At 46.0% G+C, this 11,648-nt stretch overlaps 1 protein-coding gene across 1 annotated transcript; it reads right to left on the bottom strand.

Moving 5' to 3' along the window:
* Positions 1-4,199: 4,199 nt before the first annotated feature.
* Positions 4,200-10,789, bottom strand: LOC146203300 (uncharacterized). The gene is made up of 3 exons (XM_084602995.1): positions 10,784-10,789; positions 9,819-10,100; positions 4,200-5,158 (listed from the first exon to the last, which is right to left on the bottom strand). The coding sequence occupies exons 1-3, from the start codon at positions 10,787-10,789 to the stop codon at positions 4,994-4,996; spliced, it is 453 nt and encodes a 150-aa protein (XP_084459121.1). The 3' UTR covers positions 4,200-4,993.
* Positions 10,790-11,648: the final 859 nt, after the last annotated feature.

Here is an 11,648-nt window from a genome sequence, read left to right as displayed (position 1 = left end):
TATGGAGTCGGTAATTCTGAGCATCATGCAAAAATTAATTAGTAAACTACTTTGAGGGACACAGCTCTTAGCTTGACCTAATGCAACAAATTGGCGGCGACTAAGAAAGGAGTTGCTTAGCAACCAGGAAACAGTGTCAATCCCAAGGAGTGGTTATAGAGGAGGGGGATGAAGGTGGAAGGAGCTTACCTACACCAAGAAGAAAAGAAAATAGGAACAATGATTTATTTGCTTATTTTTATTTGTACAAATCCTTTTACACGATTGGTTATTAAATAATAAATGGTGAATGACAGAGACTTTTTACCATAACTAATGCAGTGAACATTGACAGACACGTTAGAAGTATTGGTATATAATCATTTTAAATTTATCTTGCGATATTTGAAGTTGAAGCGAAACTGTGAGCGGAAAGTAAACGGCATAGGCATCAATTTTATGCAGTCATTGCTTCGAATAATTGCTTCGAATAATTGCTTCGAGCTATTGCTTCGAGCAGGCGCTCATTTCACAAAAGAACACCGGTTTCCATACGCTTTTTTTTTTTTTTCAAAGCTTTCACTGACACGAGAATCTTCAACACAAACCTGCCTGTGGACTTGAGCAAAATAAGCCTGGTCAGACGCTCCTTGGAAAATTTTTACCGCAATTCACGTCTTCAAACGATGGAGCGTCCAAAACGTGCGGTCTGTCGAGGCTATACTCTAAGTGATAGAGAGGCCAGAACCTGCAGTATAATTCTCACATTGAGGTACACTTCTTCATTGAAAGCATTAAGGGCCTCGATGGTGGTAGATAACAGCGGTGTACCACTCGTCTGCAAGGTCTATTTTAATTTCCAGATAAATAGCTCAGACTCAAGCGTTATTGCTCACGCAGCTCGGTTGCTGGCTTGTAGAATGCCATGATACCGTGGTCTGCAAACCTTTTGATCATTGTTTCGTTGCTTTAGATGCCTTCTGTCCCGAGAACACGGGGAAAGCAATACTTCGGGTAGTACACGGAAAATATTTCTTCTAGAAAACGCGATGACACACCTTGAATGATTATTTAAAAAATCTGAATGAAAGCCCTTTTCCGATAGAAGGCTTCAAGATCTTCCACCGCTGGTTTTTGATCGCGCATGGGGCTTTTCGCGGTACAGGGAACAGATAGTACGACTCCGGTTTTGTCTTTAAGAGCTTGTAATCCTAAAAAAAGGCTGCTGAACTCGACTTCAGATTTCGATTTTAGCTGCACAAGATTGTGATGCAAGAGGTCAATTGCAGTGTGTAAAGGTTTCTTCGGATTAGAACTTGGGAATTTCTCATGCGAAGCGAGTACGATGTGGCAGAGCTATAGCCGCAGCCGATCGCCCCGCTTGGTAAACTGCGACACACTCACGCATTGAATCATTGCACAGCGTCTCCATCCGCTTCCTTCGTGAGCAAAAGCTTTCGCATGTTCAATTCCGTTTAACTACGTTAAAACCCTACGAGTTTCTTCCTCTAAGTTTCCAACTTAATATTTGGACAATTGACTGTCATTTTACAAGTGTCCTATATGCTTCAAAAGAGAAATACATTTTGAGAAATACAGTGACGTTTACAATGCAGAAATCTATATTATTGAGACCTTCCCCGTACACTCAGACCTTATAATAAGCGATCGGTTTGCGCATTATTCGCCGCAGTATTTGCTATCAGTTAGGCAATCTATCGCAAAATGCCGGCATGCGCTTGGAAACACCTCTCGAATGCTTCATGAGCATCTGAGCAGTGCAGTAATTACAATAAGCGTACGGATTATAACCCGCAAAGGCGGGTTAGCAATGAATTCTTCCGAGAAAGAGGGGGGGGGGGGGGGGTCATTAAGGAAGGCACAAAACGGTTAGAGATGTAAAAAAAAAACGTTCAGGATTATCTGCGCAGGGTTTTGAGACTTCTCCAGCATAAGGCTAGCGCACTCAATAATTCTATATTTTATTTGTCAGCAATCTTGCGCAGATGTCTTGACACTGCATTCTTCCTCGGCAGTAGCTGTATATCAGACAGAACGACTCCTTTTATTTTTGTTTTAATGCGATGGCATTAGAATCCACACGAGGAGGAATGTCCGCTGTGGCCAGCAAATCCCTTGATTGGACGATAGATTGATGGCGTCGAGCTATGATTGGCCGGCGATACGTGCGTGTAACAACGTGAGGCTAGGTAGAATGGTTGAGTTGGCAGATGCTCCGGCAGGTTGCAGTAGGCAGGTGAGCTAATCATGCGCTGATTGGTTGACGGGTTATGTAACGCCATGAGGTCGCATGATATAGCCGAGCTTAGAGGTGCACTGTCGGATGCACTGGTCACGTAACATGATCGAACGTGTAGTATAGGGGTTGGCAACACTGGAAACACTCTTTCGAACCAAATTACACGGATGGACAGTTTTCAAAGTGCAGAAAGAACAATATCAACGCCATATTTGCCTGAAATGTTTTTAGGATTATGTGAAACTTTATGAATGTAAGGAATGCATTCAGGTTTCTTCTGGTTAGTAGTTTGTGAGGAAACGGGCTCTTTTTCTTTCTTGCGTAGCTTCTTGGCCACTGATTCGGCAACCGCACTGAACAGGAAACTCGAGTAACCTGCCTTTTCCAGTCGCTCCACTTGAAGATGAAATCTAGTATGTCAAGAAGTTACGCAAGAAAGAAAAAGAAAAACTAACCAGAAGAAAACTACTAACCAGATTAAACTTCAAGTCATTCCATACATTCATAAGGTTTCACATAATCTTAAAAAGATTTCAGGCAAATATGGCGTTGATATTGTTTTTCCTGCACCTTGAAAATTGTCCAGATTGGGTAATTTGGTGGGAAAGAGTGTTTCCAGATCAGGCACGTGTGGCTTAAAACACCTAGAAGTAAACAAACGTGTTGCATGTGCGAAAGGGGTTATTTATAAGATTCCCCTCAGTTGTGGACGTGTTTATATTGGACAAATCGGTAGGTGCTTAAATGGTCGTTTACGAGAACACGCGCGTTCCTTGGGGGAGGCAGGGGTTCGAATTTGCCGATTCACTGCCGCAGTTGTCGGCGCTGTTGCCCACAGCTCAGCCAGACGGAGATTACAGAAAAAATTAAGGGGTAACTTGAAAGAGAGATTGTAGAGGCGATTGGCAACCGGCGTTCGCATCGAGATGATTGCGTTAGCTATTCTTCTGTCGCTCTCCTCCAAAAAGAACTAGATTTCTTTGTCATGTGACCTCTTAGGTTGTTGTTCTCTTTTTTGTTTTTATGCATCCACTTTCTCCAGTAGTTGTCGGTCGTTTAAATTTTTGGAACCTTTAGTTTTGGTGTCGTTTCATGCTCATCTAGTGCGGATATCTTTGTCTTTTCATTCATGTGCTGCAGTCGATTGTTCAGACTCTTTTGTAATGATTTCCTCTTTTACAGACCCTATTTGTTATCACCTTTTTATCAATTTTCACGTGCTGATTGTTGTCATCTAAGGTTTGCCGAATGTCTTGTTTGGTTTTCATGTTTCTTTCCTCTTTACCTGATTGTAAGATCACATGTGCCATCTGTCTTTAAAAGCCCTTGTTTTTCAATAAACTTTTCAGTTGCCAGTACCGCCCTTTGTTGTCTCCACCTTCAGTCCTGAGTCTGCTGGGGTTTTATTTTCCTTATGTCTCACCATCTGGCCTACACTTCTACCCTGTAAGTTCTTACCTTTGTCGATGGCTGTCATAATTGGTCAGCGTTTATTAACACTGCCGGTTACTCATGATCATTAGCCGAGTTTGCCATCTGTCTACAAATGAAACGTCTCTCATTTTCTCATTAGGAATTCTAAAGATGCCTCGGATCACTTTGAGAAACGGTAAAGGTAATTCGGAAATCGTTACTTCCTCACTTTCGCTTTTAACAATCCATGCCTTAACTCTAGCTCATATGGCGCTATTTGAACCAAGAGCAACTTTAAACAGGCCATGCTACATTAGCCGCTTACGGCGTGTTTACCTCTGTCCAAAAATGAATTTCTGTTATTAACTTTGTACTTGCAAACAGTTTCCGACAACGAAGTTATAGTTACGCTTATGCTTTTAAAGAATTTCAAAGTGTTTCAAATTGCTGTTGATCTTTTGAAGTGCAGATTTACTCTACGACGTGACTTTTACTTATGATGCAGACGAAAACAGAGGCACAAAATTCGGAGACTATGTGCAGGTGAGTATTTATTGCAACTGCTACAGAGCACACCACGTGACAGCAGGCAGCAATCAATGAGATGCATGGTGGGAAAAAACTTTGCCACGTGAGCTGGGCTGGTCAATCTGCCATCAGTTTCGGACCAACATTGATTTCCGCTCACACGTCCATAATGCGCCAAACTGTAATTAGAGGGCGCTTCTCGTGTGCTTCCGGTAGAGGGAAAACTGTCTAGCTGAGCAGAAAGCTTTAGGAAAGTATGTCAATAACGAAACCCTCTGAACAGACGGTTTAAAAGCAATGGGGCTCAATTATCCAGAGATTATTTTCTCGATAGATACCTCTGGCTCTAAGCATTTATGCCGACCGCCCTGCGACGTCAGATCTGGTAGCTAGCAGGCAATATTAGTTGCAGTCCTTCAGGGTCGACCAATACCCGCGAATAGGAAATCAGGGGAACCTGAGAAATAACTGCTACAAAATAAGACCTCGGTTATGTTAGGGAACATCCCTTCTTGAGATGGAGAACATTAGAAAAACGAAGTTAACAAGGCATCCCCTCTCCCCATCTTTTCTCTTTCCATACGTGGATTCGCTGTTTCTAATGATTGGAGGCGATGAATATAATCAGTAGAGTTCTTGCGCACGCGAGCGTGTGAGAGGAAGGTGGTCGCATTTGCGAACGAGGGCGCAACGTTGGATCCCAGGATTCGTGCACAGCAGACCTGGTCGCTGGACGGCACCGCCGTGGTGATAAGCTTTGCCAAGCCACAGTCATCGCAGAGATGACGGCGGCTTTCAGGGCTGCCCGCAGCCCTAAGAAATCTCGGAGAACATTTCTCGTGGAATGGGTATGGGGTGTTGGCCTTCGTAGGGCATCAGCTTCTGAGACCTAGGGTGCACGGCGTACGTGCCTTGAACCACGAAAGTGGGCCGGAACGGATCGTGACCAGGCAGAGGGGGACCCGGTCGCCGGCTCTCCTGCGCACGGTAAAGAACACGTGAGGAAATGGGGGTCGTTAATATTGGGTTTACGAGAATGAGAGCCCTCAAAGAATCCAGCAGTTGTAAATTCGCCCTCTGCCACCTCTTCTCGCACACTTTGTGGCATTTCGTTCGCTTCAAAAAGAGCTGCTGTATCTTTTTAAACGTCTGCATATGTGTTAACGAGTAATTAATGTCATTTGCGGTATATACGAAATTGACCAGCTTGAGTGACGAACTGGGTGATGAATATCTGAAGGGAGGTCCTCCTTGAAGAATCTGTCAAAATCAAACTGTGTTGCAATTGCACTGTCGTCTATCGTACGTCTTTGAAAAAAGAAAAAAGTAAGTAAGGTTTCAATTACGTTGTGTATAACCTAAAAAAGGCTCCCTAGGCGTTGCCCCCTTATTGAGAGCAAGACCCATGTATAAAAGTATCGTCTGCAAGATTGCCACAGCTTGTCATGATATTTTACGAAGCTTTACCTCAGCGCTTCCGTCTCCTAAATTCCTGAAAGGCTTTCTTCTTCAGAGACAGTGCTATAGAGCTGCCGTGTATTGTCGAGATCCGCACATGGTCACAGTATACGTGCAAGTGTTACATAAAGAAATGAAAACATATTCACTCGGTCATTTCTCTCACATTCTCCATGTTTTGCCAACATTCGCAATCCAAAAAGCCGATTGCCTGAGCGGGAACGCAGGCTTGTGTGCCACTGAACTCCCTGCATTGACAAGTATCTGTATTGCAAGCCCTGGCCAATGCCTTTAGCTAGTTTCGTTTCGTTAATATTGGCCTTTTCATTCCAAGAGCTTCGACTCACAAATCGAAGGGGCAGAAAACACTCAAAAAGAGAATTAATTCTGCAGCAATGAGCATACAATTCACCTTGTTAACTTTTGCGCACTTCATTGTCGACAGAAGTTAGCCCACTGCCTCCGGTGGTACTCCGGACATGGATGGTCAGACCTGTTCACCTCGTCACCATATATAAGAGCGCATACTGCCTAGATATCTGGAACCAGTACAAGCCCAACTACTACTTTTGTACTATCACAAACCCTTGATTTGTAAAGACGGACACGGCGATCACCGTCCTATTAATTTATCAGCACCATTACTATAGGTCAACTGGTGAGACGAGACTTGTATCACATGAACGTAATTCTTTGAACAGAGCCGTGTGGCGTAAGGCGTTGGGCCAGAGGTGCTTTGCTGGCTTCGCACCCTTCCGGAAGAAGCGTCGCGCGATCGGAGTCACGGCCTGCGTGCATTATCCAAATTTGCAATGGCGCGCGCGCCAACATCCGGCGTCCAAGCCCTCTTCCCATCCGTCACGATTAACACTGCTCGGCAGCTATTGCCTGAGGCGACCTGCCGTGACGGTGCACTTTTTCTCCCACGCGCTAGGCGGGATAAACGTTGCACCTCCCGTTCCTCTTGCATGCATTGAGCAAAAGTGGAAATGGCCAGCTTCGAAGCATCCACAAAGAGGGGTTTGAGAGCGCAAAGCGAAACCCTGCTGGCGGTCTACTTTACGCCTTCGCGCGGCGTTGTTTTCGGCTCGAAGAGTTAAGCGTGTCGAGTTCGTGACGTCTGCCCGTTCGAGCCTGCAGGCCTGCGAGCGAGAGAAGCGGGCCTGCTGCTGCGTGTGGTCGCCGGTTCGACGCTCGTAGAGCGACGCGGATCATGAAAGCGTCCTGTGGTCAGCCACGCGTGTAGCCTCTGCAAAGTTCTCAACGAGCCGATCTCTTCATTTCGCCGCGCGCTCGTCGGGCTCGCTGTAGCGTGTCGACCCGGAGTCGGCGTCGTTCCCATGCCAGGCGCAGGCACGCCATACGGGGGCGCCGGGAACGCAGATCGCATCGCTGAGGGTGCTCTGTCAAACGGAGTTTCCGCACCGCAGGCGAACGAAGCCGTTTCCCGATAGCGTTTATCTTTCTTCACCGCGCACGGAAGGTGTGAGAAAGAGGCTTGAGAAGTCCACCACTTCCGCCGATGAGCCTCAGGCTGCGCGGGCAATGCGCGCCGCCCTATTAATTACGCCAACTTCGGCCTCTCTTACACGCGCCGACGAAGGGCCGAAGCGTGGAGTGGAGTCCGGCTAGGCCTTGAGCTAGGCAGCTGGGTTGTTAAGCTGCAGGATCGGTTCAATAAGCCGTTGAATGCACACACAGCTGCATGAACCTGCGGGATGTCATTTGCAAACGCGGTTTATAATGCAGAATGCATATTCCTAGTGCCTTAGCTTCCCTTCAAGAACTTCGAATTGGAGGTGTAAACAAAAGACGTCCTTCCTCATTTACCGCAGCATACGCAACGAACGCAGCGAGACAGCTGAGTAAAAGGAACCCGCTTTGATGAATAATACAGAAGAAACAAAAATGAAATGAAGGAAGAACCTGTTTTGTACGTGCTGTCGGCTGGAACACTTGCAGAGCCACTAATTGGGAGGTAATTAACGGCTGTATAGGCAAACTCAGTATATTGTGAGAAGGTTTAAACCCTCACCACGAAGGATTGTACATCACATAGGCTCTGCTGTTTGAGTGGCCATTTTCCTTTAGTTACGTTTATCCATCCCAATTTATGCATCGAATGCGCCCAGAACCGGTAGACATCATCGTCGTGATCAGCGTAGCTACATCTCCTGCACAGCAAATGCATGTCCCATATATCTCCTATTAACCTGCCCTTGCCAGCTGCGGTCACATTATCCCCGCAAACTTCCGAAACTCCTCCATCCGCCTACGTAACATTCTGACGGCCGAGCTACGCTTGCCTTCTCTATGATGGGAACGAGAGCTCCATAACATTGTTGTTCTTATAGTTATTTCACACTCGCGATACGTATCTGCGGTCACTAACTACAGCAAGCAGATAAATTGTCGTACCACTTCCAGCGCCTGGCTACCTACCCTAAATTGTTGTTCCTTCATGAGACTGTTTACCATTACTTTAGTTTTCTGCGTATTAATTTTCGGCCAGCGGTACTCCATTGTCTGCATTGTTCTGGTAATTGTTCATGATTTGCAATTCTTCCTCTGAGTTACTAGGCAAAGTCGTCAGCGCATCGCAGGTTACTGAGGTATTATTTATTAACTCTTATCTCCCTCTGTTCCCAGTTGAGAATTATGATTACCTTTTGTAAATAAGTGGCAAATGCCACTGGAGAGATGAGGTTCTCCTTGTGAACACCCTTCCTTAATGGAAATTTATTGCTGTGTTTAGGCAGGACTGTGGTGGCTGCGCATTCGCTGCCAATATCTTCCACTATTTTTAGTGCGACTCTCGTACGCCCTGGTTCCCCAATGCCCGCATGACTGCTAAGGTTTCGACACAGTCGAATGATTTCTCGTAATCGGTGAAGGCTACATACGCAGTGTCACAGCTAAGGGGGTTCTCTCTCCCCCCCCCCCTCCCCTTTTTTAACGCCTAAGCGCTCTTCCGATTTGAAATAGTGTGAATATTTTTAATGCTCATGTGAAGTACCCACTGGCACTATTTTTTTTTTTCGTTTCACCAAAATGGTTATTTAGAAGGTATTAACGCTTTAAGCATGGTTGTAAATGTTCGAGCTTAAAAAGGAAAGTAATCGACCGCCATGACACTGATCCGAGCCAACTGCTTCCGACGAGGTAGCCTAGCGCAGCCCTTCTAGATGGCAAAATGCCCTCGAAGTTTAAGGCTAGTGAAAGTGGAGTGAGTAGTGAGTAGGTAAAAGTGAAAATTTTGCAAATGATACAATTTGCTTTAGGATGATCATTTTGAGCGCGCACTGCACGACCATATACCTCAACAGAGAGAGGGTCCATAATGTTGAGAAAGCTTCTCCGTTCAACGAAACATTTCGTCTGTGGGCTACCATAATTTGTAGACATTCATTCGTGTTATGGGGCGCTTTGCTACAGCCTATATTACAGCTGGACGCAATGAGAGGACGGCTCTACTCTGCCACGGCACTGGAATGGAAGACGCATTTCGCTACATCCAACCGAAAGACGAGCTGTTCGCGCACGAGAGCAGTTCGTGAGAGGCTGGCGCCCGTCACGACGGCAGTCGTGATGGTCCGGCGTACAAGAACTAATGTGCCGATCAATTTTACACCAATCGAATGAGCGAGCACATCTGACAATTCAGACCTCTGTTTCTATGGCGCCCACTGTAATGTCCTCTTCAGTGACAGAAAAGTGTTGGCCATAGCCCAGAAGCCCAAAAAGTAATCCCTAACAAGTCGTAAAGCGCTCTGCGAAGTTTATGTAGCATAACGGAGAAGTATAGCTGGCGAGGCGTTTTTGTATCCTTAGTTTCCGATCTTTTTTACCGCAGTTAATGCAAATTCACGATGCTACTATCGAAGTATAAAAAGTCGTATTTCCATCGGCCTATACACCAGTGTCAGTATTTTAACATATTTTTTTTTTTTTGGCTACATATGAAATAGTATCTCTAACAAGCGTAGCCGCCTTTCTTTCTTGTTTGTGTGATGGCAGTTCTGCACCTGTGAGGGCTGCTAAGAGTACGTGTCGGTGGCGCTTTACGAGATCCGCTGATGGTGTGAGTAGTGAGGCAGCTCGAGAAAACAACACAATAAAGCATGGGGAAACCTCCAGACCCGCCCTGAGTTCAGGGTCTGGGTTCGGTCTTCGCCCTCACTTCAGCATCGAAGTCCTCGGGCGGCTCCTCGAAGGGCACTCGTTCGCGACTGCTGTGTCCGGGAAGTCGGCGCTCCTTGGGTTTGCGCCTGCGTATCACGTAGACGGGGCCGGACCGCTCGGATCCGCTGGCCATGGCCTCCAGGTCGCGCAGCAGGTCCCGGCCTCGGCCACGACGGAACACAATGGGCGCGTCGTCCACATCGTCAGCGTCGAGGTAGCGGATGCGGTAGCGCCGCCGACCCGACGCCAGCGCCGCGGCCGCGCACAGCAACACGGCCACCTGCGCATAGGATGTGGTAGCAAGCGTAAACATTACAATGCCCTAATTAGTTATACTTATAGTGCTTACACCTTTAATTAATATCATTAACAGCTACACTTATTAATTATGCAAATAGTTTATTCATTATTGTTACATAACTTTATGCGATTCATCTACCTATGCGCCTGTGTGAGGCAACGTTTTGCTCAGCGATTACATGGAAATCACTAATAAAGGCGATGTCCTTGAAGAGCTTGATCAATTGCCTCTTCCCAGAATATGCGACATGAAAACCTGTATGCAATAAAGTAGCGATGCGCTGGTGTTTTGAAACCTCGCGCACTGATGTATATTGTAAAGTTTTCGTCCACTGTTTACGGTATCTGCAGGGCGCGAACGTATGTGGCGGACTGCGTGAACCCTGGAAGCTCGCACACATGTATTGTACTTGAAGAACTCTCTGGCACGCCTACATTTGGAAGCTTGTGCGTATCCCTTTAGGAATGTCCTTGTTTTTAAACATTCCAATTAGATGTGGGCTTATATCGCCCCTACTTTATGACAGACGTGTCGCCACATGACTTTGCTTCTTTTTTTCCCAGCAAGCAGGACAAGCACGTGGCTTCTGGCAATATTTTGCGAGCGATGACCTACCGTAATGACGCCACATGGGCTTCTTTGGAGAACTGATACCTTCGTACATGCATCCTCGCAACTATTCGGTATTCAGTTATAGACTAGTTTTGCCTTGCGTTTAGCATTAAGAGTGGTGGTAGTGTTGATGTCGTTAAGATACAGATGTAGTTAGACTACGAGCAATTACGCCACCTATTACTCTCTGCCTGCGCCGTATACGGCAGTGAGGAGCCGGGAACATAATGACTCCTTCACGGAGGAGTTAAACTGGGCCACGGATCTTTCTCAGCCTCTGCGGGCGCCCGTGATAATAACGCTATTTTGTACAACCACGCTGCGAACAACATCCCTCTTCCAGACGCTGTAGAGTAAGAATATCTTGGTCAAGTGGAGTACCCACTAAGAGATTCTCAAATGTAATTACTTCCAAGCACTCTTCTCAAGAAGCTGTTTAAAGTTCTCTACGTCCCCACTACTTTTCCTTTACGAATACAAAAATAACTTTCCTTCCGGAAAAAAAAAAAAGGGTGCAGCAAAAGACATGTCAAATTTATTTGTTACTGTTGTGGTCGCACTTCCGCCACAGATTGGGAACTCGGGTGAAAACATGTCAATATTCATTACACGAGGTGACCGCATAGGCTGCTTGAACTTTTCAATAAAAAGAGCAGCCTCATGCAACATGGAAACTCCGCGCGCCCTCTTCTCCTCCATTCCGCTGGGTTTGGCGCCCAGAAACTATACTCTTTACCCATACGAGCACTCCACAGTGTTCCTTTTTTTCTTTCAGTACCTATCACCGAAGGAGACATTTGAATGAGAATATTGACAACGATGAGAATACGAGTTCTTACCGTTCTCCCAGTCGCATGTTAATCAATTCAGTATTTATGTAACGAATGACATTCCCCAAAACTTTTAGCTATTAGT

The sequence above is a fragment of the Amblyomma maculatum genome, chromosome 1 (genome assembly GCF_055883805.1).
Source record: "Amblyomma maculatum isolate TAMU_Amacu chromosome 1, ASM5588380v1, whole genome shotgun sequence".
NCBI classification, from domain to species: domain Eukaryota; kingdom Metazoa; phylum Arthropoda; class Arachnida; order Ixodida; family Ixodidae; genus Amblyomma; species Amblyomma maculatum.
Note: the sequence above shows the minus strand (reverse complement) of the source record. Positions and strands in the feature narration are given on the sequence as shown.

Bases quoted from the DNA above. Each gene is read 5' to 3' on its own strand.
- LOC146203300 (XM_084602995.1), bottom strand. The intron at 5,159-9,818 runs GTGAGGGCGAAG...TACCGTGCGCAG, and splicing joins CCGAGGACTTCGATGCTGAA to GAGAGCCGGCGACCGGGTCC.